Consider the following 26,433-nt stretch of genomic DNA (forward strand, 5'->3'; position numbering starts at 1 on the left):
CTACTGCTCCTGCTGCATGTCCTACACAAGATCAGACAGAAGAGAGCAGTTATCTGATCACACTGTTTTGGCCTTGCCAGTTCTAGTTTCCCCTTCCTCTCCATATGTCAACGTGTTCCCCACTTGCACTACCAGCTTTCCTGGATGTATCCCGCTTTCATCTCAACCAATCCATACACTTACTTGCTTTTTTTCCAAAACCTCACTCCTCAGTGGAGGAACAGCACCTTCACTCCCTCGACATCTGCCAGGCCCTAGTTTTCTATCGGTAGAAGACAAGATCATTCAGGAGGTCCCCTAGACCAGGGGTTCTCAACATTTTTCTTTCTGAGGACCCTGCAACATGCTATAAAAACTCCACAGCCCACCTGTGCCACAATAGCTGGTTTTCTGCATATAAAATCCAGGGCTGGTGTTAGTGGGTAGCAAGCAGGGTAATTGCCTGGGGCCCCATGCCACAGAGACCCCTGCAAAGCTACATTGTTCAGGCTTTGACGTCAGCCCCGGCTGGCAGGGCTCAGGGCCCTGGACTTCAGTCCCATGAGGTAGCATTTCAGCTTTCTGCCCTGAGACCCAGCAACTGTAACACTGGCCTTGCTTGGTGGACCCCCTGAAACCTGTTTGTGGTCCCCCCAAGGGGCCCCAGACCCCTTGTTGAGAACCATTGCCCTAGACTTTTTATCACTATAACGGACAGGATTAAATGGCAAGCAATCTCCATTCTAAGTGGGTTTCGGGGTACATTACACTCTTATCAGTTATTGGGATTGTTCCCACCACTTGGGGTAAAAGCCCACTCCATAAAAGTGCAAGCATTGACTACAGCAGCACCTCATGACGTAGCACTTACAGACATACATAGGTTGGCCACATGGAGTTCAGACATACCTTCTTTTCCCATTATGCCTTGGTGCGGGATTCTGCAATCGATGGCTTGTTCGGTGTGGCTGTTCTCTGTTCCACGATTCCATCATCTTCCTTTCATCCTCAGTGGAATACAACAGGGACCATCACTCGAAGATAAGAGATTACTTACCTGTAACTGGAGGCTCTTTGAGGTATGAGGTCCCTATCTGTATTCAAATCCTGCCCTCCTTCCCCTCTACTGCGGATTTCTTGGTTTGTGGTGGAGAAAGAACTGAAGGCACAGTCTGTCTGCCCTACCCTTTAGCACCTCTGATGAAACAGTGAAGCAAGGGTGCATGCATGAACTAACAGACACTACTACTTTCAAAATATCCAGCTCCGGATGCATGGCACGTGCGTACAACTCTCAGTGGAATACGGATAGGGACCACACATTTTGGAGAGCCTCAGTTTACAGGTAACTAACCTCTTCTTTTTTTTTGTCCTATTTTTTGTTTTCTAAATATTCTTATACAAACATTGTCTGTATGGTATTCAACAATAATAATCCAACAATACATAGTTGTTTGTTGTCATCTGAGTCTGGGTTTGTCTAAATGAATATTAAGTCACAGATTTCAGCTTTGAGTTTAAAGAAATACTTGTTGGCTTTAGAAAATCTTGGCCCTGATCATGTAAACGCTCATGCATGTGAGTAATTTCACTTGTGTGTTATCTTACTGAGTTCAGTGGAACTATGCATGTGAATAAAGATTCTCATGTGCACAAGTGATTGCAGGATCAGTGCCTTTGGATGGAACACCTTATAGAGAAATACCTTCACCAGAGCTGGAGTATTCCTGGCTCCAGGAGATCTTTCAACTATCTCCAGTCCTATGATGCAGACACTTCTGACACTCTTACTTTGTTGCACTCACATCTACTATTGCTGGTGCTGCATAGGTTTGTGTGAATCAGAAGAAACCCTCTGGGTCTTCATGTGATAAAAATAGGAGAGATGACCTCACAAGACAAATTACTTGTGCCGAAGATTACTATGTGTCCAGTCATTCTGATGTCTATGAAAAAGACACCTGAATGTGAAAGATGGAAAGAAGCAGGAGGGCCACCTCACACAGCTCTAGTGATGGAGGAGGCCTCTCAGGTCCAGTCGACAGTCTGGCAATGTGTACCTCCAGCATCATCTTTAGACAGCCACTAAGCTAAATGGCTTTATATCTGGCGGCATCCATCTCTTTGGTCTTATCTGCCTTAGCCTAGTGCTAGGGCTTTATGCTGGCACTAAGGTTCCTGGATTTCTCCAAGTCAGCCTAATTCAGCACCAAGGTTCTGGTACTGTCAGCTTTGTGCCAAAGTCCTCAGAGCCTTACAGGCTGACATAATTTGGTGCTGACAGTCTGATACCATAGAAATTCCTTGATCCATACAGATCAACAGAGTGCAGGATCTAGTATCCAGCACCATGGACCCGGTGAACCGCTTGATGCCCATAATTCATGGCATTAATGTTCCCATAACCATCTGAGTCTGGTACCAAGGTTTTGGCACTGTTTCCAAATGCTCCACTTGCTTGAAGTAGTCCAGTGCCAGTATAAGTAAAAATCACACCCGTAAGTAGCATAGTAATCTTGGTATCAAAACTGTGTAAACCAAGCCTCAGTGAAATACAGGTCACATGGCTATTCCTCTATAAACTGCAGTAGGATTTCATTGGTATCCTCTTCTCTGTTTCCATCTCTTACAGGCCACTAAACTTGTCTGTATTCCCCAAATCTCTTTTAATCCATTGGTATGATTCACCAGGTTTTCATTCACCTGGATACATATTAACAGATATTCAGTTAATCTGAAGACAGCATCCTTTGGGGGCTTAGTCTTTTCATAGAATTCGTAAAGTTGTTACTTGAAGCAAAAATTTGTCCCTTTCCTAGGTGTGATCAGGGAAAGCAAAATTGTGGCCACCCTCTAATACTCTCTTGACCTGCCATTCAGCGCTGATGATCATTTTGGCAGTTCTTGTCCATCTAGAACTCCTCAGCTCACCTTTCTATGGAGCTGTACTGCTTGCTAATCTCCCACAAGAGGGAATGTGCAGAGGCCACTGGAAGAAGAAAGAGAAGTTGTTTGCCAGTAACTGTTGTTCTTTGAGAGTGTTGCCTCTGCGTGTTCGCATCCCTTGCCCATGTTCCCCACTTCTTTGGTGTCTCAGGTAAAGAATTCCAAAATTAGAGAAGGCACTGAACAGTGGTTGGGGCCACTCCCCCTTTTATATTTTGGGAGTCATCCACAAGTGGACTGAAAGGGAGAGACAAGTGGCCTCAACAGACACTGCTCTCTAGAAGATTCCACTGCTCTATACCAGGAGGTGCCAATCCTGCAAGTTGGAATATGCATAGCTGTTGCCCTCAAATAACAGCTGCTGGTAGGTGACCTCTCGTTATAACTCCCATTAATACTAAAAGGCGGTTTCATCCATAAACATCAAGATGAGTGTGTTCTGCCAAGAGAGTTCTCCTGATTAGCTGTTTTATATTCTTCCTCAATTCAAACCATTTCTGTTGGGAGTTGACAACGTGTTCATTTGTAACTAGAGAATGTCAATATCAGAATAGAGGAGAAGTGGTTTTCATGTGTCCTATACAATAACAAGAGAGGTTTAAGGCAATAATCATGTTTTTAAACACTGGTTAATGTGTAACTAGGAAATATAACTTCCAGCCACTTAGGAAGTTGTCAGTGCTCTAGGGTATGAGAAACAAAACGATAATTTGATGTTACTTTGTCCTGTTATGTCTCTGCTTTCCAGTAACCTAATCTTATATTTTTATTACTAAATGTTCATTCCTTGGACTGACAAATATACTTTTGTTGACCTTACGTTATTACTAGATACTGGTTGTAGCCTGCCAATTTGAAAATGCTGCAAGCCACTTGTTTTAAGCATCAGAGAAATCTGAATATGGACTTTCAAAGGCTTTGTCTACAGTGGTGATTTGTTCTGATTACAGCTATTGTGGCCAGACATTCTTGTAGCAACACTGGTGCAAACCTGTAGCATAGACAAGGAAAACTGTTGTTTGAACTGGTGGAGCTTACTCCTATTTGAAACTATAGTAAGCCACAATGGTGCAAATCAAAACTAGTTGCATTGGTGCAACTGTACTGATGGCTAGACAATCATGGCTGAAATTGGAGCCTCAGTCAAGACATGGCCAAAGTCCATTTCAGTTCTTGGAATGCAAACTCTGACTGGCTTTCTTAAATCCAGCCCTCTGGTTAAAGACCGGTCAAATTTTCCCCTACATTCTTTTTCGGCACTACTGCCTGAAACAAACAGCCGAAAATTACTTCTACAAAGAGAAATTATGCTTGGTGGGGTATTAAAAAAGAGCTCTCTATAGTATAGCTGTAATCCCTAAATGTTTTAATACCGAATATTCATTTAAAGAAAAATATGAGGGAAAGAAACCTTTTGAAGAGTGGAATGAAATTAGACTGCAAAGTTTATTTTAAAGAAACCCAAAAGTCAATTTTGCAACTTTTGTGAGTTCATGGCATTTACTGTGGAAGGTCTGAAATGCAAGTTAGACTTGGTGCATCTCAAATACCCTTATGTTGCATTTCAAAAGAGGAGGGGAGAAAGTTGGACTTAGGCCTGACTTAGATTCCAAGGGGATACTATTCTGTACCTTAAATTACAATCAGATGTATTTTAGTTCAGATCAAGTTTTCAGTCTGAAATTGGTGAGAAGCCTAATTATTTGACCAGGTTAATATTTATGCAGATCACTATGTGGTTTATCCACAGCTGGCAACATGCTAGCATGAAAGGTTTTTATTTTGTGTTTGGAACAATGTGTTGTTTTTTTTAATTCTAACTCTGCTCATTAAATGAAACACTAAAAGATGGAAGAGATTGCTATGGAGACAAGATGTTATATAAACTGTTCATTTTAATTCTTTAGGATACAAAAATAGAAAGGAGGCAGCTTGGTTGCTTGTATAGTTCAATCCTGAAAGGTGCTGAGCACCTCAAGAAGATGCAAAGGATCCTCAATTCCTGTTGCCTTTAATGGGGCGCTCAGCTCTTGGCAGGATCAAACCCAGATTTTGGAAGTGATTGTATATTTGCTAAACTGGGAATTGTGGAGCAACAGGAAATATTTAGACAGTGTTTTCAAAATGATCTTTAATCTTTAAACTCCTTGTTAGACTGAAATTTGTCAATGAATAGAACTTCTAAGATCTTTAGCTGAATTACTTTGAATAAAAATACAGATGTATTCTAATGTGAAGAAAGAATAATATGGTGATGAGAACTGGAAAATAGAACCCTTTCATCATTGCTTTTTAGTGCGTTGCAATAGTGTTGCTATAGATGAGGCTGAAATGGTGCTTCACTTACAAGACCCTACTTGCCAGTTGCTTGTTACTTTGCAGCACATGTGATTGCTGCCTTTAATTCAGTATGTTTAATCAAATTTGAGACTATTTAGTGAACTCTTTTAGGTGATAGAAAAGCAAAACTGCTGTAACTGAGCAGGTATAAAGGTATTATTTTTAATAAGGGAAGCATCTTAGAGTATGGTTAACTTGGTATCCTACTGTGATATTAAACTTTATGGAACTATTTACCGTGGTAAACTCAATGTGTCACCAGTTTAAAAAAAAAAAGTCCCTTTTTTGGTTGAAACAATGTATAAAAGATGGACTACTATCAATCATCACAACACACTAGACGTACAAACTGAGATCAGTAATTTTGAGCAGGACAAAGTCTGTCATTTCATATGGGGGAGTTTGAGGTCACAAATTTTTTCACTTGTAGGAATAAAACCAGTTTTATTTGCATAACCACACTTGGTAAGTGGTTGCTCCTTAACGAAGGACCATTTTGCCTGCTTTTAATTATTGGTTCTACTAAGTTGCAATTAGTTTTGAAATGATGATTGGTATATGTGCAGTGCAACATGGCATGTTAAACTTTAGTCACAAAGATTCAGAATGTTGAGCTCAAAATGGCAGCCATCACATCTTTTCATTCATGGTTCTCATTTTGACGTCAACCTACTAGAAGAAGTCGTTTTACCTATCTATGGAGTCAGAAATACGATAGTGACAGCATGCTAGATGTCAAGCAATGAATATCAAAAGCAGCAAACAACTTTCTTAAGCTTGAGAGGATTTGGAAAAGTAGCATGATTGGCACTGACACACAACTCTGAATTTTAAATATTGGTGTCATGTCTGGAGCAGAGTCATAGAAATCTACAACAGAAATTGATGAGAAGATTAATTCATTCCAAAGTAAGTGCTTATGAAAGATCTTTGAAGTTCATGGAAGACAGTTTCTTGCAACATCAGAAATTCAAAGGAGAATAAACCATACTGAAGCATAAAATATGTCAAGAAGAAAATGATGGACATATTTAGGCCATGCTTTAAGGATGCCACTAACACAACTTCCACAGCAAGTGATAACATGGGCACCACCTGGAAAGAAAAAAAGAGGACAACCTAGAGAAATATTACTTAGAAAAACAGAGAGGTAAATTCATCAACATGACACTCAGAAGCCTAAACAGACTAGCCCAAGACCAAAATAAATGGTGGAAAACTGGTGGATGCTGTATGCACTTAAGGATGTGAGAGAACATATAAAGTAAAGGTGAAAAAAGAAGGTAAAATGAAATTTAATTAAATGAGATACCGGCTTGTTTCTGGTTCAACTGTTTATTCAGTATTTCATTTTTGACACTTATTTTATATTTGTCTTTTTTTCATCATTTGAGTTGGGAGAGAGAGAAGATCTTGAAAAATTACTACTATAATAAAGTACAATCTACAGAGCTTGCAATAGTTACATTAACTAGCATTCCCTACCAGTGTCCAGGATCTATATCAGTGTTTCCCAAACTGGGGTTCGTGAACCCTTGGGGGTTCACAAAATGTTACAGGCGGTTCTTGGGAAAAATTCCCTAATGATGGACAGAGCTCTCCCTAGGGACCCCAAGCAGAATGGGACACTGAAGAGACTTAACCTTCAAGACTCCTTATAAGAAATGGAAAGGAAAGTGGATATTTTTTGCTGTTTTTAAAATTAAATAGGCAGCTAGTATTGTTTTTAAAATTATTATGAAGAACAAGTTTAAGCTTTGTTGTAATGTGCATTGTTTGCCTGAAGTGCTCAATACCTGAATGCTTGTGTAGAAGGAACTCTCTGAGTTGGCTTCTTAAATACCTTAATGCTGTTTCACATCTGATACTCCTTGATGAAACATAGGAGCCTTGTCTTATAACAGGCTTACTCAAAGTGATACAAGCTACAAAAGTGAGATCGTGGAAGAGTGTTGCCATTTTCATAATGCAATAAAAATACTGTAATGATAAATAATAATTAATACATAATGTGTAATAAACATGTCACAAAAACAAATTTTGTATTTCCAAGATCACTGCTTGTATAATTTATACTCAAGTAAGAGAGAAAATCCCTGAAAATACTCATTTTTAAGAGGGGGTTCACGAGACTTGACATTTTAGTGAAAAGGGTTCACAGGATGTTAAAGTTTGGGAACCACTGATCTATATAAATATAATATACCAAAACGGGTATAGTGAATAGTAACAGTGTATTGCAAAGTAACAAAGGTGTATTATAGTTCAAGACTAAAAGGTATATGTGGCCCGTTCTTCTACTGTCTGGAAACCTTAAAGAAAGTGATAGGGACTACTAATGTCAGGTAATTAAGGGCTTGTCTACATCACGAAGTTGCAGCGCTGGTGAGGGGGTTACAGCGCTGCAACTTAGGAGGTGTACACATCTGCAGGGCATCACCAGCGCTGCAACTCCCTGTTTGCAGTGCTGGCCATACTCCCGTTTTGTCTCCGGTGTAGAGGATCCAGCGCTGGTGATCCAGCGCTGGTAATCAAGTGTAGACACTTACCAGCGCTTTTCTTGACCTCCGTGGAATAAGCAGGTATCCCAGCATACCTGAGGAAGCCTCTGGTAATCAAGCTGGTCTCCTTCCCCGGTTTGCTCTCGCGTTCCCCGAACCCCGAGCAAGCAGGTCTCCTTCCCTGCTGTTTGCAGGGGGGTTCGGGGAACGCGATAGCAAACCGCGGCGAAGCTGGTCTCCTTCCCCGGTTTGCTCTCGCGTTCCCCGAACCCCCGAGCAAGCAGGTCTCCTTCCCTGCGGTTTGCAGGGGGGGTCGGGGAACGCGAGAGCAAACCGCGGCGAAGCTGGTCTCCTTCCCCGGTTTGCTCTCGCGTTCCCCGAACCCCCGAGCAAGCAGGTCTCCTTCCTTGCAGTTTGCAGGGTGGTTCGGGGAACGCGAGAGCAAACCGTGGCGAAGCTGGTCTCCTTCCCCGGTTTGCTCTCGCATTCCCCGAACCCCCCTGCAAACCGCAGGGAAGGAGACCTGCTTGCTCGGGGGTTCGGGGAACGTGAGAGCAAACCGCGGGCAAGCTGGTCTCCTTCCCCGGTTTGCTCTCGCGTTCCCCGAACCCCCCTTGAAGCCGCCCAACAGCGCTGCAGTGTGGCCACATCTAACACCACTTGCAGCGCTGGTTGCTGTAAGTGTGGCCACTCTGCAGCGCTGGCCCTATACAGCTGTACTAATACAGCTGTAACAACCAGCGCTGCAAAATTGTAGATGTAGACATACCCTAAGATTTTCTTTTAGCTTCAATGTATTAATTTGAATGAGCCTGGTATACATTCCAGCAGGATTGGTTTCCTCAGAAGGGAATCAAGTGAAGTGTAAAGGCTTGGTCTGATCTTCACTCATATTACTTTCCTAAACCCTGATCTGCACTCCTTATTCTAAATTAGCTTTTCCTTTGGGAGACTGCACTTACGTTAGGGTTGCCAGTTTTGGTTGGATGTATTCTTGGAGGTTTTATTACATGACATACTCTTTAATTAAAGAGTAATATTTAATTCCCAGAAATTCAACGCAGTCCTGGAGGGTTGGCAACCATAGCTTATATAGTTAGTTATTTGTTTTCTTTTATTGCTATTGGCTTTATTAACATTTGGCTTCATATTTTATATTACAAAATATTATTAATTATGTAGAATGACATCCTTTTCATTGTTTAAATATTATACTGCATTATTAAGAGATCAGGCATAATGGATTAATCTAACTAATTAAATTAAGTCAAAGGATGCTATTTATACAGTTTCATGTTCGATAAGTGTGCTTTTCATTTTTTGTCCCACCTGCAAACAACTTATTTAATATAATTCCTAATTTGAAATGAGTAATATATATTTGTTTGCTTGCTTGCAGGGATTTTTTCTTACAGTTTCGCCAGAAGCAGTATTAAAGGTGGCCAGTCATTCTTCTGCAGACAACAAGATCTTCACTTTGAATCTTTCTGCACCATTCATTAGCCAGTTCTATAAGGAGCCACTGATGAAAGTCATGCCTTACGTTGACATCCTTTTCGGAAATGAGATGGTGAGTCCTGCTAAAAATATTTGGTTTTGGCGGATGTTTATGTCTAGAATACTCTCTGATTTTTCTTTCGTCATTAACATATATTTTAAGTGACTTTGTGTAAAATGTAAAATGATACTGTCAAATCTAATTTACAGTCAAAGTTGAAAAAGAAAGAATTAAACTAGTGCAGTGGTTCAATGGACTGCTAATGTGTTAACCTGTTAAAAGTTTTCACTTTGATAGCTTTAGTCTTGATGGCCCATTCTGCAATAAAGTAGACACTTTCTTTAAGCAGGAGGAGAAGGACATTAGGAAAACACAATTTATAAATTTCTCATTGATCTCTAAGGAAGATAGAATGGCAAACCATCTATAGAAATTCACTTTTGTTATACTTTTCTGTGCAAGAGTGGGGTAAACAGATTGGGTGAAATTCTGTGCCCACTTAACTCAGTGGCAAAGTAGCCATTCACCTCAATGAGGCCAACATTTTACTGACTGTACCGATATCACTTGGTATTTTCTTAGTTCACAGGGTTCTCTTGTAACCATTTATTTGTTTGTTTATCATGAATAAAAGAGTGAACTCCTAAAGAAAGCCATATAAATAAATGAACTGAGTGAGAGCTTCTCTCCACTTGACACTTTTGCACCAGCATAGCTGTATGCATTTACATGCATTATTGCAGCTTGTCTAAGTTTCAAATCAGAGTAAACTGTATTGGGAAAGTGACTTTGTACACTGGTGCAGCGTGTCTGCCCTTGGGGTGTACATTGGTGCAGATACAGCAGTGCAAAAACTAACATAGACCAGCCCTGAATACTTTTGTAAAGACTAGAAAATAGCATATTTCTTCAGGTACAGTAGGATAGTGAAAGTCTACTAACCACGAGTAGTTGGATGGGAGAAGTATTTGTTACTGACAGTTCTTCTTTGAACGGTTGCAGACATGTATTCCACTCGTGTGTGCGCGCCCAGGACATTGAACCCGGAGAACTTGGCCTAGCGGTGCTCAGAGGGCTGATGCCTGTGCCCTCTGGCCCTTAGCCTCTCCTCTGACTGTTTAAGGGCAGCTTTGCCCTGACACCCTCAGTTCCTTCTCACTGCCTGGGGCTAAAGTCAGAACATTTTGTGTGGTATTTTACCTCATGCTGCTCTACATCAATCTGTTTGGGATTTTATTGTGTATAGTTAATAATTAAAATAGTTAGTGGCACTCTGAGGTTAATTTATCGTAGTAGTTTAGATAGATAGATATATAGTCATCCTGACTGATGCCATCACCAGGGTTTAAACATTATCCATTGTGTGAAATGACTGTCCTCAATAGTGACTCCACACATGCTGTTTATTGTACCTGAGGTAGGGACACTTTAAGTAAAGGTGCTGCATCTGTAAGTGAATGCAAGACTTGCATTTGAAGCAGCACCTTCTGGAGCAAGCCATATGGCCTGCTTTGGCACTGGGGACCTTCACGGATCAGTAGGCCTTCCAGAAGGTATTTGAGGCAGCATGGGCTCTCCCAGAAGGAAGAAAAACCATTCTCCTTCCTCTGATCCGCCTAGAAAAAAATCTCGAGAGGCTGGAGCTGTTCCAGAGCTTGGAGAGATTCCTCTTCCCTTTCTAAGAGGAGTGCAGATGGGCACCATGATTCATCCTGTATGTGAGAGAGCAGGACCATCTACCTGCTTTTCAGCACTGAGGCGAGAGCAAATAGACTCAGTACTGTTGTCTCCAGTATCATCTGTGGGTCGTCCATTGAGTCTGGTATTGATGGTATCAGTGCTGGCAGCATCGGACTCGCTTTGCTTGACAGCATACCAGTGTAGGCATCTATCAAGCAACATCAGTTCCTGAGTCTCCTCAGAGTCAAGGGTGCTCAGGTGTGATGGCTTCTTCATCAGTGCGCTTGGCACCATCTGTATGGGTTGTGGACTTGGCATTAGCGTAGGCATCAACTTTGGCACCTCTTCTAACTCAGGGTACAAAACTGAAGTTGCCAGCCTTTTTGGCACTGAAAATCAGCACGCAGGTCTGACCCAGTATGGCCGTTTGTATGTTCTTCTTATGTATTCTCTTTTCTGCTGTTGATGGCTCTGGTGCTCACTGACAAGATGGGAATGGTGCTGGCTTTGACATCAGTGCTGACTTCTGCTTGAAGTGTCTAGTGTTTTAACTTCATAATGCATCTCATGTGCTGGACTTTGGATGAGGTTGGATGTTTGTTGAGCCTTCTCGGGATGGCTCTTCCATTGCATGTGGACTACTTGGAAAGTTTCTCAGCATCCGGCTCAGAGATGTCTTTATCTTATCCCTCACCTTCTCATTTTCACTCGCAGAAGTCATCAAGACGTCCTGGGGGTCACCCATCAGTATCCAGATCGGCACCAATCCTGTAATAAAGTGAGGCATCCTTGGCCCAGTGCTTACTGGCCACCAATGCCATACCCTTACCCAGAGTGGCCGCTTTGGAATCTCTGGGATTTCCAAAGTCACCCTGGTCTCAATCCTATTCTGCCTGTAGCCTCTCCTCCTGAACATCTGTTGCTGCAGCCACAATTCTTATTCTCTGACAAAACTGAGGAGATGCTGCGTTCATGTGAAGACTTGTGAGCTAAATTGCATTCATTTGGGGATTTGTACCCCAGCAGTAAAGAGGTGTCAGCAGCAGCAATATCGCTCTCTGTGGTTTTTCAGGTCGAATTATCTAGACAGCATGACTTCTCCAACAAGATGCATAAGCCTCATAGGATATGGTCTTCTGGTCCCAATGTCAGTCAGTCAGCTCATCCTCCATCAGCATCAGTCAAGCAGCCAATTTGACTCTGCGTCCAAGGTCAGCATTCTAGAGATTACGCTTCAAACCCCCATTTGGAGACAGAGGGGAGGTGGAGCACCCATGGGAAAGTGCAGAAGTCTGCTCCTATGGCCACAGGGCCGGCTCTGGCTTTTTTGCTGCCCCAAGCAAAAAAAAAAAAAAAAAACCTGCATGGGGGCCGGAGCAGCAAAAGGTGGGGGGGGAGGACCTACCACTTGACCACTTGGCAGGAGCAGCGAAGGGGCGGGGGGGAACAAACTTGCCAGCCAGCCTGAACAGCAAAGGGGGCGGGGGGGCACAGGAAACCTGCCGGCCGGTCAGAGCGATGAGGGGGGAGGCGTGAAACAAATCTGCCAGCCGGAGCAGTGAAGGGAGATGGGGACGCGAAACCTGCTGGCCAGTCGTAGCGGCGAAGTGGGGGGCGTGAAACAAACCGCCCGGCTGGTCGGTGTGGCGAAGGGATGGAGGGGCGGCGAATGCGGGGGGGGGGGGGTATGAAACAAACTGCCCGGCCAGCCGGAGCAGCGAAGGGAAGAAAAAACAAAAAAAAAACAAAAAGAAAAAAAAGTACCTGCAGGGCGGCAGGTGCAGGGGGACTTCGAGCCCTGCAGACCCCGGGCAGTGGAGTGCACGCCCCAGCTAGCGTGGGGGAAGGAGGGGAGAGAGAAGGGGGGCGGCCAGGGCTTCCTTAAGCGGTATGCTCACCATGCGACCCCTCCTGCCATGCCACCTGCTGGGAGGGCTCCTCGTTGCTCCGGTGAGCGGGCAGAGAAGGATGTGGGCTGCCGTGCTGGGCTTGCTGCAGACCTGGCACCGCTCCCAGCAGCTCTCTTCCTCCCCACCGCCGCCCCCTACAGGCAGGAGCAGCAAATGAAAAGAAAAAATCTTCAGAGGCGGCGGAAGCGGTGAAATGTCAAAAAAAAAAAAAAAAAGTGGCTGGAATGCCACCTTTTAGAATCTGCCACCCCAAGCATGAGCTTGCTCGGCTGGTGCCTGGAGCCAGCCCTGTATGGCCATGAGAATGATTAAAGGATTAGAAAACATGCTTTATAGTGATAGATTCAAGGAACTCAATCTATTTAGCTTAACAGGAGAAGGTTAAGGAGTGACTCTATAAGTATCTACCTGGGGAACAAATATTTAATTATGGGTTCTTCAATCTATCACAGAAAAGTATAACACGATCCAATGGCTGGAATTTGAAGCTAGACAAATTCAGATTATAAATAAAGTATAAATTTTTAACAGTGAGTAATTAATCATTGGAACAACTCACTATGGGTCATGATGGATTCTCCGTCACTGACCATTTTTAAATCAAGATTGGATGTCTTTCTAAAATATTTGCTCTAGGAATTATTTTGGGGAGGTTCTGTGGCCTGTGTTATATAAGAGGTCAGACTAGATAATCATAGTGGTCCCTTCTGGCTGCAAGGTGATTCATAGATTTGTAGGCTTTCCCACTTCTGCAGGGCCTTAGAGCCAATAATTACAGACAACTGGATCCGAAGTACTGGGAATGGGTTATGCCATTCAATTCCTATTCATGTTCCATTTCAGGGAACCCTCTTAAGAGTCTGCTTCTTCAGTAGGTGCACACTTTATGACCTTTGGGGGCCGCAGAGGAGGTTTCCTTTCAGAATCGGGGAAAAGAATTCTACTTATGATACTTCCTGGTCTCCAAGTCCAAGGGAAGATACATGATTCTGAATGGTTACTGTAATGACTGTTCTCCCTGCTTTGAATCACAACTGGTTTGCTACCCTTGATTTACAGGATGTTTACTTTCATGTGGCGATTTTTCCAGGTCACAGGAGGTTTCTGTGATTTGTAATGGCAGGTCAGCATTATCAGTATACCATGCTTCTGTTTGGCCTATCCTCCATTCCATTGGTATTTACCAAATACGTGACTGTGGTAGCGGCACAGCTCACAAAAAAAGGAGTTAGTATCTTCCCATATCTGGATGATTGGTTACTGAGGGGCAAGTCCTCTTGCATTCCAATTCACGTTATGTCTCTACAATCGTCTGGGTCTGATTTGGGGAAAGTTGTTTAACATTGACTCAAAAAAAATTGAGTTACTTGGGTTTTGAGTTTGAGAGCATTTCTTCCAAACGAACGATTTTAGGCATTTAATCACCCGTGCCTGGCACTTCAGTCTCTACCTTGGACTACAGTCCTTGTATGCATGAAGTTATTAGGCCATGTGGCTGCATGCATGTGCATAGTCTAGTATGTGAGATTGCCCTGTCATCTGTGCATGTGATTGAAGTTGATCTATTGCCCGAGTTGTTAATTGCCCAAACTGTCTGGGTGTCTCTAGCAATCCTGGTCTCCCTACAGTGGTGGGCAGTTCAAAGCAATGTTTGCTAGGTTGTTCCGTTTGCTCCACCAACCAGAACTGTAATCACCAATGCCTCTTCAATAGCTTGGGGACCATATCTAGGGGCACTGGAAATTCAGGGCTTGTGATCAGAACAAGAGCATCTTTCCATTTCAACGTCTTGGAGCTTCAAGCCATTTACACTGCATACCGAGTCTTTTGAGATCATATTGGGCACAGCAGTTCACATACTCACAGACAACAACACTGCAGTGTATTGCATGAACAAGCAGGGAGGAGCCTGCTCCAACCAGCTTGTCAGGAGGCAATAAAGTTTTGGCAGTTCTTCATCGAGGAAAACATCATTCACATAGCTGCTCACTTACCCAGGGGATGCACAATCACTTGGTAGATCACTTCAACAGGATTTTCTCCCAGAATCACGAGTGGTCTCTCATAGACTCATAGACTCTAGGACTGGAAGGGACCTCGAGAGGTCATCGAGTCCAGTCCCCTGCCCTCACGGCAGGACCAAACACTGTCTAGACCATCCCTAATAGACATTTATCTAACCTACTCTTAAATATCTCCAGAGACGGAGATTCCACAACTTCCCTAGGCAATCTATTCCAGTGTTTAACTACCCTGACAGTTAGGAACTTTTTCCTAATGTCCAATCTAAATCTCCCTTGCTGCAGTTTAAGCCCATTGCTTCTTGTTCTATCATTGGAGGCTAAGGTGAACAAGTTTTCTCCCTCCTCCTGATGACACCCTTTTAGATACCTGAAAACTGCTATCATGTCCCCTCTCAGTCTCCTCTTTTCCAAACTAAACAAACCCAATTCTTTCAGCCTTCCTTCATAGGTCATGTTCTCAAGACCTTTAATCATTCTTGTTGCTCTTCTCTGGACCCTCTCCAATTTCTCCACATCTTTCTTGAAGTTACAATGTGCTGAGGTCCATCTTCGCAAAATGGAGCATCCCAGCTACTGATCTGTTTGCAACAAGAGACAAGAAGTGCCATTAATTTTGCTCTCAGCTTGGTCTTAGTCCAGGAATCTTAACCAGTGCCTTCCCCCTGAACTGGGAATCAGTGCTAATGCATGCCTTTCCCATGATCCCACTGATTCCTCAGCTTATTCTCAAACTAAAACTGAATCTTACCAGACTAATTCTCATTGTTACAATTTGGCTGAGGCAAAGTTGGTTCTCTGACCTACTAAGTTTATCTATTCAACCGCCCATCTCTCTCCTTCTGTGTCCTGATCTACTGCCTATTGACTCAGCACTATGGTTGAGTTTTGCATCCAACACTGAGCAGTCTGCATCTCATTGCGTGGATGCTGCATGGCTAGGTAAGGAAGAGGAATGCATGATGTTAGACAAATACCTCTCAATAGTAAAAAAACATCCACTAGAGCTACCCATTTGGCTAAGTGAAAGCGGTTTTCAATTTGATCAGTGGCCCTGGGCATTCAACGAAGGCTAGCTAATATTCAGGAAATTTTGGAGTATCTGCTATATCTTCAGTGCTTAGGTCTCTCTCTCAGCGGCAATCTCAGCATTCCATCCAAGGGAAGCCGTTTTCTCAGACTTTATGATAGTGAGATTTCTGGGATGAGTCATTTGTCACTTCCCACCAGTGAAAGAGTGAGTTTCCTTGCGAGATCTTAATACTGTGTTAACTGCTGTTGAGGGACTTCCATTTGAGCCCATGACAACCTGTTCTCTGTCCTCTTGTACCAGAAGACAGCCTTCCTTGTTGCTATAGCATCTGCATGGAGAATAACTGTGCTACAGGGCTTAATGACAGAGCCCCCATACGCAGTTTTTCAAAGACAAAGTGGCCCTACAATGATATCTTAAATTCTTGTTGGAAATGATTCCCCGTTTCTACCTTAACCAAGTAATATACCTACTGGTGTTCTTTCCTAAACCACACACAAGTGCAGATGAACAGAAACTTCATACATTGGATGTGAAACGATGCTTGACATTTTACCTGGAGAGGACAAAGCTTTTCTGTTCATCACCTTGTCGTTTTGTCTCCTATGCAGATTGAACTAAGGGTCAGGCAGTCTCTGTGCACACAATTTCCGGGTGGATAACTTCCTTCAGTACAACATATGAGGTAGCTCAGATCATGCCTCTGCAAAGATTGTGGGCTCATTTGATGAGAGCTCAAGCAATGTCAGTATCAATTCTCAGTGATGTTTTGATATAGGACATTTGTAGGACTGCTACCTAGACTTCTATGCATACGTTAACCAAGCACTATGCTGTTACCACTGCATCTAGGTCAGGTGCAACTTTGGGAAGGCCATTCTGCTGTAGTTGTTTAAATAGACTCTGAATAACACCTCCTACGATTACTGCTCGTGAGTCACCTGTGTGGAATACACATCTACAACCACTCAAAGAAGAAAAAATGGTTACCTATCTGTTTTGTAACTGTTGTTCTTCAAGATGCGGTTGCAGATGGGTATTCTGTGACTCATTCTCCATCCGCTTTTCATCAGAGTCTCTACTCTTGACATTGGGTGCAAAGGAGCTGAAAGGCATCAGGGAAGCACTACCCTTCAGTAGTCAGGGGAGAGGCTAAGGGCCAGAGATCATGGGCGTTGTCCCTACAGGTACTGCTGGGCAACTTTCTCTGGCTTCAGTGCACCTGAGTGGAATACATATCTGTGCCCACATCTCTAAGGACAACAGCTGCACAACAGGTTTTTTCTATCTTTGTCACTATAACAGCCTCATTCTGTCATTTGCATTGTGAAGACCTCATTGAGGTGCTACCATGTATTTCTTTTCAAGAACCATACCATCTCAGGTGCTGATCTTATCAGATCTCACAAGTTAGCAGAGTCAGGCCTGGTCAATTCTTGAATGAGAAACTTCCCAGGAGAACCCAGTATTGTGTTCCTCTTCCTTTTGTGTTGGTACTGCTTCCCTAACCTTTCTGATATAATGGATCACTGTGGTGTGTAAGGGACCATTTTTCAGATGAGATGTAAAACATAGGTTGTGATCACTTGTCATTACATATACAACAACATTTCACAAAATTAGATGCAACAGCTCCAATGGAAACTGCATTCTGCCTACTTGAATTCCTCCTGCTGTTTCAATAGGATATGGTATTATTTACTACTTGTCATAACTTATTGTGTAATATTATAATGCATAAAGCAGTGTAAAATGCTCCCTGCATTTACGGTATATAGTTCTTGAAGCAGTCTGTTGTCTGTTAGCTTATGCTTAAATACACCTCTACTCCAATATAACGCGGTCCTCCAGAGCCAAATAAACTTACTGCGCTCTAGGTGAGACCGCATTATATAGAATTTACTGTGGCCCCCCTGGTCCTTGTCACCTAATTGCCCCCTCCAGAGACCCTGTCATAAACAGATAGCTAAGGGTTAATGTTCTTTTACCTGTAAAGGGTTAACACAGGGAACCAAACACCTGACCAGAGGACCAATCAGGAAACAAGACTTTTTCAAATCTGGGTGGAGGGAGTTTTGGGTGTGAGTTCTTTGTTCTTTGTCTTGGGTCTGTGCCCTCTCAGCTCTGAGAGTGATTTTTCTATCTCCAGGTTTTCTAATCTTCTGTTTCCAATTTGTAAGTACAAGGATAGTAAGACAATAGGTTTATATTGGGTTTTTTTGTATTTACATGTGTGTAGTTGCTGGAATGTGTTAAATTGTATTCTTTTTTGGATAAGGCTGTTTATTCATTTTTTTCCTTTAAGCAATTGACCCTGTATATTGTCACCTTAATACAGAGACCATTTTATGTCCTTTTTCTTTCTTTTTATATAAAACTTTCTTTTTAAGACCTGTTGGAGTTTTTCTTTAGTGGGGACTCCAGGGAATTGAGTCTGCAGCTCACCAGGGATTTGGTGGGAGGAAGAAGTCAGGGGGAAAATCTCTTTGTGTTAGATTTACTAAGCCTGACTGTGCATACCCTCTGGGTGAGGGGGGAGAGAGATTAGATCTCTCAGTACTTGTGTTTCAAGGACTTGAAGCAGGGAGTATCCTAGGATCCCCAGGGCGGGGAAATCTGGGAGGAGGTAAAGAGGGTGGAATCCCTTTGTTTAGATTCACAGAGCTTGAATCTGTATATCTCTCCAGGAACCCAGGGAGGGAACACCTGGAGGGGAAGAGGGAGAAGGGAAGTGGGTTATTTCCCTTTGTGGTGAGACTCAAGGAATCTGGGTCTTGGGGTCCCCTGGGAAGGTTTTGGGGAGACCACAGTGAGCTAGGCACTGTATAATTCCTGGCTGGTGGCAGCTTTACCAGGTCCAAGCTGGTAACTAAGCTTGGAGCATTTTCATGCTAACACCCATATTTTGGACGCTAAGGTCCAGATCTGGGAAGAAATGTTATGACAGACCCCCATCCCTAATCACCCCAAGGACCCTGCCCCCTATCCAACCCTCCTGCTCCCTGTCCCCTGACTGCCCCGACCCCTATCCACACCCCCCACACCCCGACAGGCACTCACTGGCAGCTGTGGGAAGCGTAGCAACCCGGCCCCAGCCTGCTCCACTCTGCCAGCTCCCAGCTGCGGTGCTCCGCCACCGGTGAGTGCGGGGAGGTTGGGGAAGGGACGTCCCCATGCTCACCTGCCGCAGGAAGTGGAGTGCTGCGGCCCCAGCCCTCTCCGCTTTTGTTGCCCCGGCCCAAGCCATGTCGCTTAGGGGGGCAGGGGATGAATGGTTGGGGAAAGGTCCCGCACTCACCAGTGGAAGCGGAGCAGCCTGGCCCTAGCCCGCTCCACTCTGCCAGCTCCCAGCCACAGTGCTGCACTTTCCGCCGATGAGTGCGGGAAGGTTGGGGAAAGGATGCCCCCCGTACTCACCTGTGGTGGGAAGTGGAGCACCGCGGCTGGGAGCTGGTGGAGTGGAGTGGGCTGGGGCCGGGCTGCTCTGCTTCCCACTGCCAGTGAGTGCGGGGAGGTTGGGGAAAGGATGCCCCCTGTACTCACCTGTGGTGGGAAGCGGAGCGCTGTGGTCCCAGCCCTCTCTGCTTTCCTTGCCCCAGCTGTGTCACTGGGGGGTCAGGGGGCTGGGAAAAGGTCCTACACTCACCGGCAGCGATGGAAACAGAGCAGCCTGGCCCCGACGCTCCGCTTCCCACCGCAGGTGAGTACAAGGGTGTCCTTTCCCCAACCTCCCTGCACTCACTGGCGGCGAGAGGCGGAGCGCCACGGCTAGAAGCTGATGCGCTGATCCGCCAGAGCGCTCCTTTACCGCATTGTAGGCGAACCCGTGTTATATTGAGTCGCATTATATCGGGTAGAGGTGTAGTATCTTTTACTCTGTCATTATGAAATGTTACCATACTGTTTATGCACTTGAAAGAGTAACAGACCTCTTGATCTACGTTGCTTGCAGCCCTGCGAGAGTGGGATTTTCTGTTCATTTTAAACAAAAAGTAATTTTTGTTTCTTGCTATGTAAGCTGCTCATTGCCTCTTTAGAGTCTTCTTTCTTTAGGATACCTTTCACAGTGGTATATTCTCTTGTTACTCTGTGATTTGAAACCCTTTCTTTTTCCATGGTACTCTTCCTAATTATTGGCATGGGCTTTATCTTGTGGTTCCATGTATCTTGGCTTGTGGTTAAGATCATGCAAAACCCTTTTAACAAGAAAAGTTTTCTCTGACGCAGTTCAGCCTTCTGAATGTTCCTCTTTTTGTTTCTTATCCTGGATTCATTTCCCTGATTTTGAATCTTGTATAATAATGTTTAATGTCTAATAATGTCTGTCTGTCTATTTGTGTCTTGATGTGAAGTGAACCACTTGACTGAGCCAATGTAAACAGCTATTTTCCCTTATCTATTTTGATCTTTCCTTTTGTCTCTATATTTTGTTTTCATTGAATTTTGCTAATTTTTCTATCATAAACAGTAAAGGAACATACTTAAGTTAAGCATATAAGCTAGAAAACACATACTAGATGGTATAATTGTTACTTTATTAGAACAGAGAGTAGCCTAACATGATTTTACTCTTCTGTATATTTTTCTTCACTTCGCATTATAGACCAACACAGTTTTATTGTTGAATACTGAGCTGTTTATTTTTTTAGAGTAATGCAAAAAGCATCAGAAGAACAGCAGAATTCCAGATTGATGTCATTCTTAAACTAAAAACAATTGGCAAAGAGATTTTAAATTACATCTTGCACTTAAAAATTTACAACTGAATGGAGATTGGTTATTCCAAGTTTCAGCTAGATGATAATTAAAATGGGCATGTTGTAAACCTCACAAAATAAATACTCTAGTTTAGAATGTAAATGCCAACATACCCTTAACTGCAGTGGTGGTGCTGAACACTGCTATAATAAACTGTAGCAGTTATCAGCTATAACTAGCTCAGTGGCCATTGGTAGGTCTTTGAAATCTCTTTCATACCTATTCAAAATATTTTGGTTTGAATATTTGACACTTATTAACTATACTTCATACAATAAATTTAATACAAAACATTCAATATAAAAATAATCATACATTCAGTGCTACTAACCTATTAAGGCCATTCTGAAGTCATTATCTGGCAATACATGACAAGAGAACCTGATTATTGTCATTGCTTTTAATTTTTATTAAATTAAGTATTTTTTTAATAATGTCATTTTGCAAATGGTTCTTAGCAATAATACCTTCCAAACTATCATAATCACTGGATAATTAGCCTGCTAGGATTAAGCACACTCTGCTTTTGCCTCAGGATGCTTAACTCTCAAATAAGGTCAATTAACTTCTGATGATAACTGCTTTGTCACCAGTTGCTGCCTCCACCAGTTGCTGTAACAACTCACCTCCTAATACATACATTGTACAACTCAAGCTAACTTTCAATGACAAAACAGTGGTTTGGGTTGTTAGAGATAAAGGCTTTGAAAATTACATCCAAATGTAAAGTCATCTAATGGACAGATGATTTCTTCTTGCACAATAGGTGCTGTGCAAGCGGAGGAGCACACATAAGGGTATAAGTGAAAAGTGGAGAGCAGTACCACAGCTGCATGCTTGTTCTCCAATTTCCTTGAAAGCTCTGTTCTTCTTTGAGTGATTGCTCATATCCATTCCAGTTAGGTGTGTGCGCCGCGCGTGCACATTCGTCGGAAAACTTTTACCCTAGCAACTCAGTGGGCCGGCAGGTCGCCCCCTAGAGTGGCGCCGTCATGGTGCTCGATATATACCCCTGCCGGCCCACCCGCTCCTCAGTTCCTTCTTACCGCCCGTGTCGGTCGTTGGAACAGTGGAGCGCGGCTTAGCTGACCTCCACTTCCCTAGCTACTCGTAGTTCTCGTATTTGCAGTTATAATCCTTTTTTATATATAATTGTATAGTTATACATTTTTTCTTTGCTAACATAGTTAGTTTAGTAATAGTTAGCGGGGTTCAGGAAGTAGCCCCTTCCATGAACCCGGCACCGGAGCCCATGCACGGCTCACCGGGTTTTGAAATGGGCTCGGTCTACCAGAAGCCGAAGCCAAAGAGCCACACGACTCCTGTTTGAAGTGCCTCAGGGAATCACACTTGACAGCTAAGTGCCCCATTTGCAAGGCTTTTAAGCTGAGAACAAAAAGGAGCGGGACCTTCACTTACCCCTCCACCTTTGGCGCCGAGCGATGATCAAGCGGCTGGCAGAAGCGCCTCCTCGGCACCGGACCCCGCCGGTACCGCCAAGGCCTTTCAGCACCGGCCGTCACCGGCACCGAAGTCGACTCGGCACCGCTCCCTTCCTCCGAGGTCGAGAAAACCTACGATTCCTGCTGGTGCTGGACGGCTCCCCGGCACGCGACGCGGTTGAGCCCCCTGCTCCTGCTGCTTCCGTGTCACCTGCATCGCAGCCAGAGAGCTCGTCTGAGTCGGATTGCCCGGCACCGACACCTGCAGAGGCACCGATGACATCGGCACCGTTGATTCCAGTCCCCCAGGGCCATTGAATCCAGTGCCTGACAGCTCCCCGGCACGCGCCGTGGTAGAGCTTACTGCTCCCGCTGCTTCTGTGCCAACTGCACCGCAGCCAGAGAGCTCGTCTAAGTCGGATCGCCCGGCACCGACACCTGCTGAGGCACCGACGACGTCGGCACCGTCGATCCCGGTCCCACAAGGGCCGTAGAATCCGGTGCCTGACGGCTCCCCGGCACGCGCCATGGTAGAGCTTACTGCTCCCGCTGCTTCCGTGCCAACTGCACCGCAGCCAGAGAGCTCGTCTAAGTCGGATCGCCCGGCACCGACACCTGCTGAGGCACCGACAACGTCGGCACCGTCGATCCCGGTCCCACAAGGGCCGTAGAATCCGGTGCCTGACGGCTCCCCGGCACGCGCCGTGGTAGAGCTTACTGCTCCCGCTGCTTCCGTGCCAACTGCACCGCAGCCAGAGAGCTCGTCTAAGTCGGATCGCCCAGCACCGACACCTGCTGAGGCACTGACGACGTCGGCACCGTTGATCCCGGCTCCACAAGGGCCGTCGAATCCGGTGCCTGACGGCTCCCCGGCACGCGCCGTGGTTGAGCTTACTGCTCCTGCTGCTTCCGTGCCAACTGCACCGCAGCCAGAGAGCTCGTCTAAGTCGGATCGCCCGGCACCGACACCTCTGAGGCACCGACAACGTCAGCACCGTCGATTCCAGTCCCACAAGGGCCGTCGAATCCGGTGCCTGTCGGCTCCCCGGCACGCGCCGTGGTTGAGCTTATTGCTCCTGCTGCTTCAGTGCCGACGGCACCGCAGCCAGAGAGCTCGTCTAAGTCGGATCGCCCGGCACCGACACCTACCGAAGCTCTGACGACCTCGGTACCGTCGATCCCGGTCCCACGAGGGCCGTCGAATCCGGTGCCTAACAGCTCCCCAGTATGCACTGTGGTTGAGCCTGCTGTTCCCTCCACGCCGGAGACATTACCAACGGCGAGGGATCTCATCGCCATGACAGAGTCGATGCTGCCTGACCCCGGCACCGCCGGTGCGGGTAATACAGTCTTTTCATATGACCGTCCTCTGTCAGCACAGCAGAGCGGCACCGTTCATGATCACGGTCCCGCAGACGCTCCAGGTCCCGTTGGCACACCCGACACCACTTGCAGTCCTGGTGCCATTTTCCTCATCGGTACTGGTCGCACTCGCCGCACCGGTCGGTATCCCATTCGCCGACCCGCTATCGGCACCATTCCGACTCCCGGCACCGCAACAGGTACCTTGACTCCTGTAGCCTCTCCCCGAGCCTCGAGATCTTGGTCGACCTCCCGGCACCATTCTGGTTGCAGGTCTGGATCTCGTTCCAGGTACCGGTACGCCTCCCGGTGCCAGTCCCCGGTGCCGAGTTGGGCAAGGTCAACCTGAGGTGGAGGAGGTCCCAGAGATAGAGGACCCGGTATGGGGCCCTCTAAGGGGTACGACTACTCGTCTGTCCGCTCTCCTCTCTGCTCACTTGTCTTTCAGTCTGTTAAGGAGAGGTATTGGCATGGCCAGCGGGCGCCAGCCCCGAAACCGAAGGAGGCTTGGCGAATGAACCTGCTGGGCCGCCAGGTGTACTCTGCAGAGGCCCTGCAGCTCTGGGTAGCAAAGCAACAAGCCTTGCTTGGCTGCTATAAGTATAGCACCTGGGTGAAGGTAGTTTAGTTTATGGAGTTTCTCCCTCAAAACTCCCGCCAAGAGTTCGCTGCCGTCTTGGAGGACGGGGGAAAAAGGTACCCAGAGCGTCCCTCCAGGCCTCGTTGGACGCAGCAGACTCAGCAGCCAGGACTCTGGCCTTTGGTGTCGCCATGAGGTGCATCTCATGGCTTCAGGTTTCAAACCTCCGGCCGGAGCTGCAGTATGCCATTCAGGATTTACCCTTTGTTGGTAAAGGCCTCTTCGCGGCAAAGACAGCCCCAGGCTGCTAAGCCTGATGGACAATAGGGTCCTAATGCGCTCTCTCAGCATGCATATGCCAGCGACCAAACGCAGGCCTTTCTGTCCCCAGCCGCCATACTCTGTGCCTAGCCAGAGACAGGACTTTGGCAAACGGCGAGGCCAAGGTGGTCGCAGACGAACGTTAGGACCCCTAAAGAGCCAAGGTCAAGGTCCCTCGCAATTACCACTGGGACCAACGACGAACCTTCCAAGGTGCGCCTGAGGGCGGTGTACCAGTCACAGGCCGGGATCCCAATCCCGCTTTCTCCTGGCATGGCCCCAGTTCAGATCGCTGGGTCCTGCGCACGGTGGAGCATAGGTACCACCTCTAATTTGTTCCAGCCCTGTCCCCCTTCACGGACCCCTCTCACAAGCAATTCCTCGTACAAGAGGTGCAGTCACCGACTGACGAAAGGGGCAAGGGGGTTTACTCCCGTTATGCCCTAGTCCCCCACTCGAACGGAGGTCTCAGACCTTCCTAGTCCTGCACGGACTCAACCAGTTTAGGATAAGGTTGAAGTTCTTCATGGTATCCCTGGGAACCATTATTCCATCCTTGCCTCCTGGGGGCTACTATACCGCCCTCGATATGAAGGACGCGTACTTTCGCAACGCCATCTTCCCTCCGCACAGGAGATACCTCCGCTTTCTAGCCAACCGTCAGTACTTCTGGCTTACGGCCATAGTCGCCACCTACCTTCGCTGATGTCGGATATGCGTTTTCCGTATCTGGACGATTCGCTTATCCGAAGAGACTCCGAGACACAAACCACTCAGCACGTGGGCATCGTCACGGTCCTATTCACAGGTCTAGGCCTGATGATTACTATAGAGTAATCCACTCTGGTTCCCACGCAGAGGTTGGACTTCCTAGGGGCTATCCTGGTCTCCTACCTAGCCGGAGCCTGCTTATCACAACTGCGGTTTTAGGCGATGGCAACAATCATCCGAGGTCTGCAGGCTTTCCCAACGACCTCGGCTCGTACTTGTCTCAGTCTCCTGGGTCCATGGCTGCCCGCAAGTTTGTAACCAAACACGCCAAGCTCCGCCTCCGTCCTCTCCAAGTCCGGCTCACCTCGGCGTACCACCCGGACTGGGAGCCAATGGTCATGGTAGTCACCGTTCCCTCGAGCACCTTAGGCTCCCTAGAGTGGTGGCTAACTCCCTCCCTGGTGTGGGCAGGGATGCGGTTCCATCCGCCCCAGCCCTCACTGCCCCTGACGACGGACGCGTCATCTCTCTGCTCAAGTGCTCATGGTCACCTCCGAGCTTAAGGCCTTTGGTCTTCTCGGGAGCTGGCATTCCACATCAATGCCCCAAAAATGAGAGTAGTCCGCCTGGCATGCCAGGGGTTCCAGCGGCAGCTGCGAGGCCGTGGTATCTCGGTGTTTACAGCCAACACAACGGCCATGTGCTTCATAAATAACCAGGGAGGGACATGGTCCTCCCCCCCCTTTTGTCAGGAGGCCATCCATTTCTGGGACTTTTGCATGGCCCACTCGAAGGAGCTGGTGACGTCCTTTCTCCCAGGCGTTCGGAACGTCTTGGCTCTTTGACTCAGCAGGTCTTTCCTGTCTTACGAGTGATCACTCCGCCCCATGTGAGGCGTTCTGCTTTCCAGAAGTGGAGATGTTTCCTCACATAGACCTGTTCGCTCACCGCGAGAGCAGAAAATGCCAGATGTTCTGCTCCGTCCAAGGTCTCCCCTCGGGATCGGTCTTGGACGCATTCCTGATGCCGTGGAAAGGCCAACTCCTTTATGCCTTCCCACTGTTCCCACTGGTTCATTAGGTCCTGCTCAAACTCCGCAGGGGCAGAGCGCGCATCATCATGATCACTCCAGAGTGGTCCAGGCAGCACTGATATTCCACGTTGCTCGGCCTGTCAATAACCGACCCAATTACCCTGCCAACCCACCCAGACCTCATCACTCAGGGCCACGACAGGCTTCGTCACCAGGACCTGCAGCCTCTTCACCTCACGGTGTGGCTGCTGCGTAACTGAGCCGGGGTGACAGGAACCCTTCCACCTGGTCAACGTACCGGGCTGAGTGGAAGCATTT

At 46.1% G+C, this 26,433-nt stretch overlaps 1 protein-coding gene across 4 annotated transcripts in view; it reads left to right on the forward strand.

The window, feature by feature from the left end:
- Window positions 1–26,433, forward strand: part of ADK (adenosine kinase) — a 560,116-nt gene that overhangs the window by 408,776 nt on the left and 124,907 nt on the right. For all 4 annotated transcript variants that reach the window (XM_050960267.1, XM_050960264.1, XM_050960265.1 and 1 more), the window contains exon 7: window positions 9,166–9,336. In XM_050960267.1, coding sequence (XP_050816224.1) covers window positions 9,166–9,336 — 171 coding nt within the window. The remainder of the gene's footprint in view (window positions 1–9,165; window positions 9,337–26,433) is intronic.

Source organism: Gopherus flavomarginatus, chromosome 6 (genome assembly GCF_025201925.1).
Source record: "Gopherus flavomarginatus isolate rGopFla2 chromosome 6, rGopFla2.mat.asm, whole genome shotgun sequence".
In the NCBI taxonomy this organism is placed as follows: Eukaryota; Metazoa; Chordata; order Testudines; family Testudinidae; genus Gopherus; species Gopherus flavomarginatus.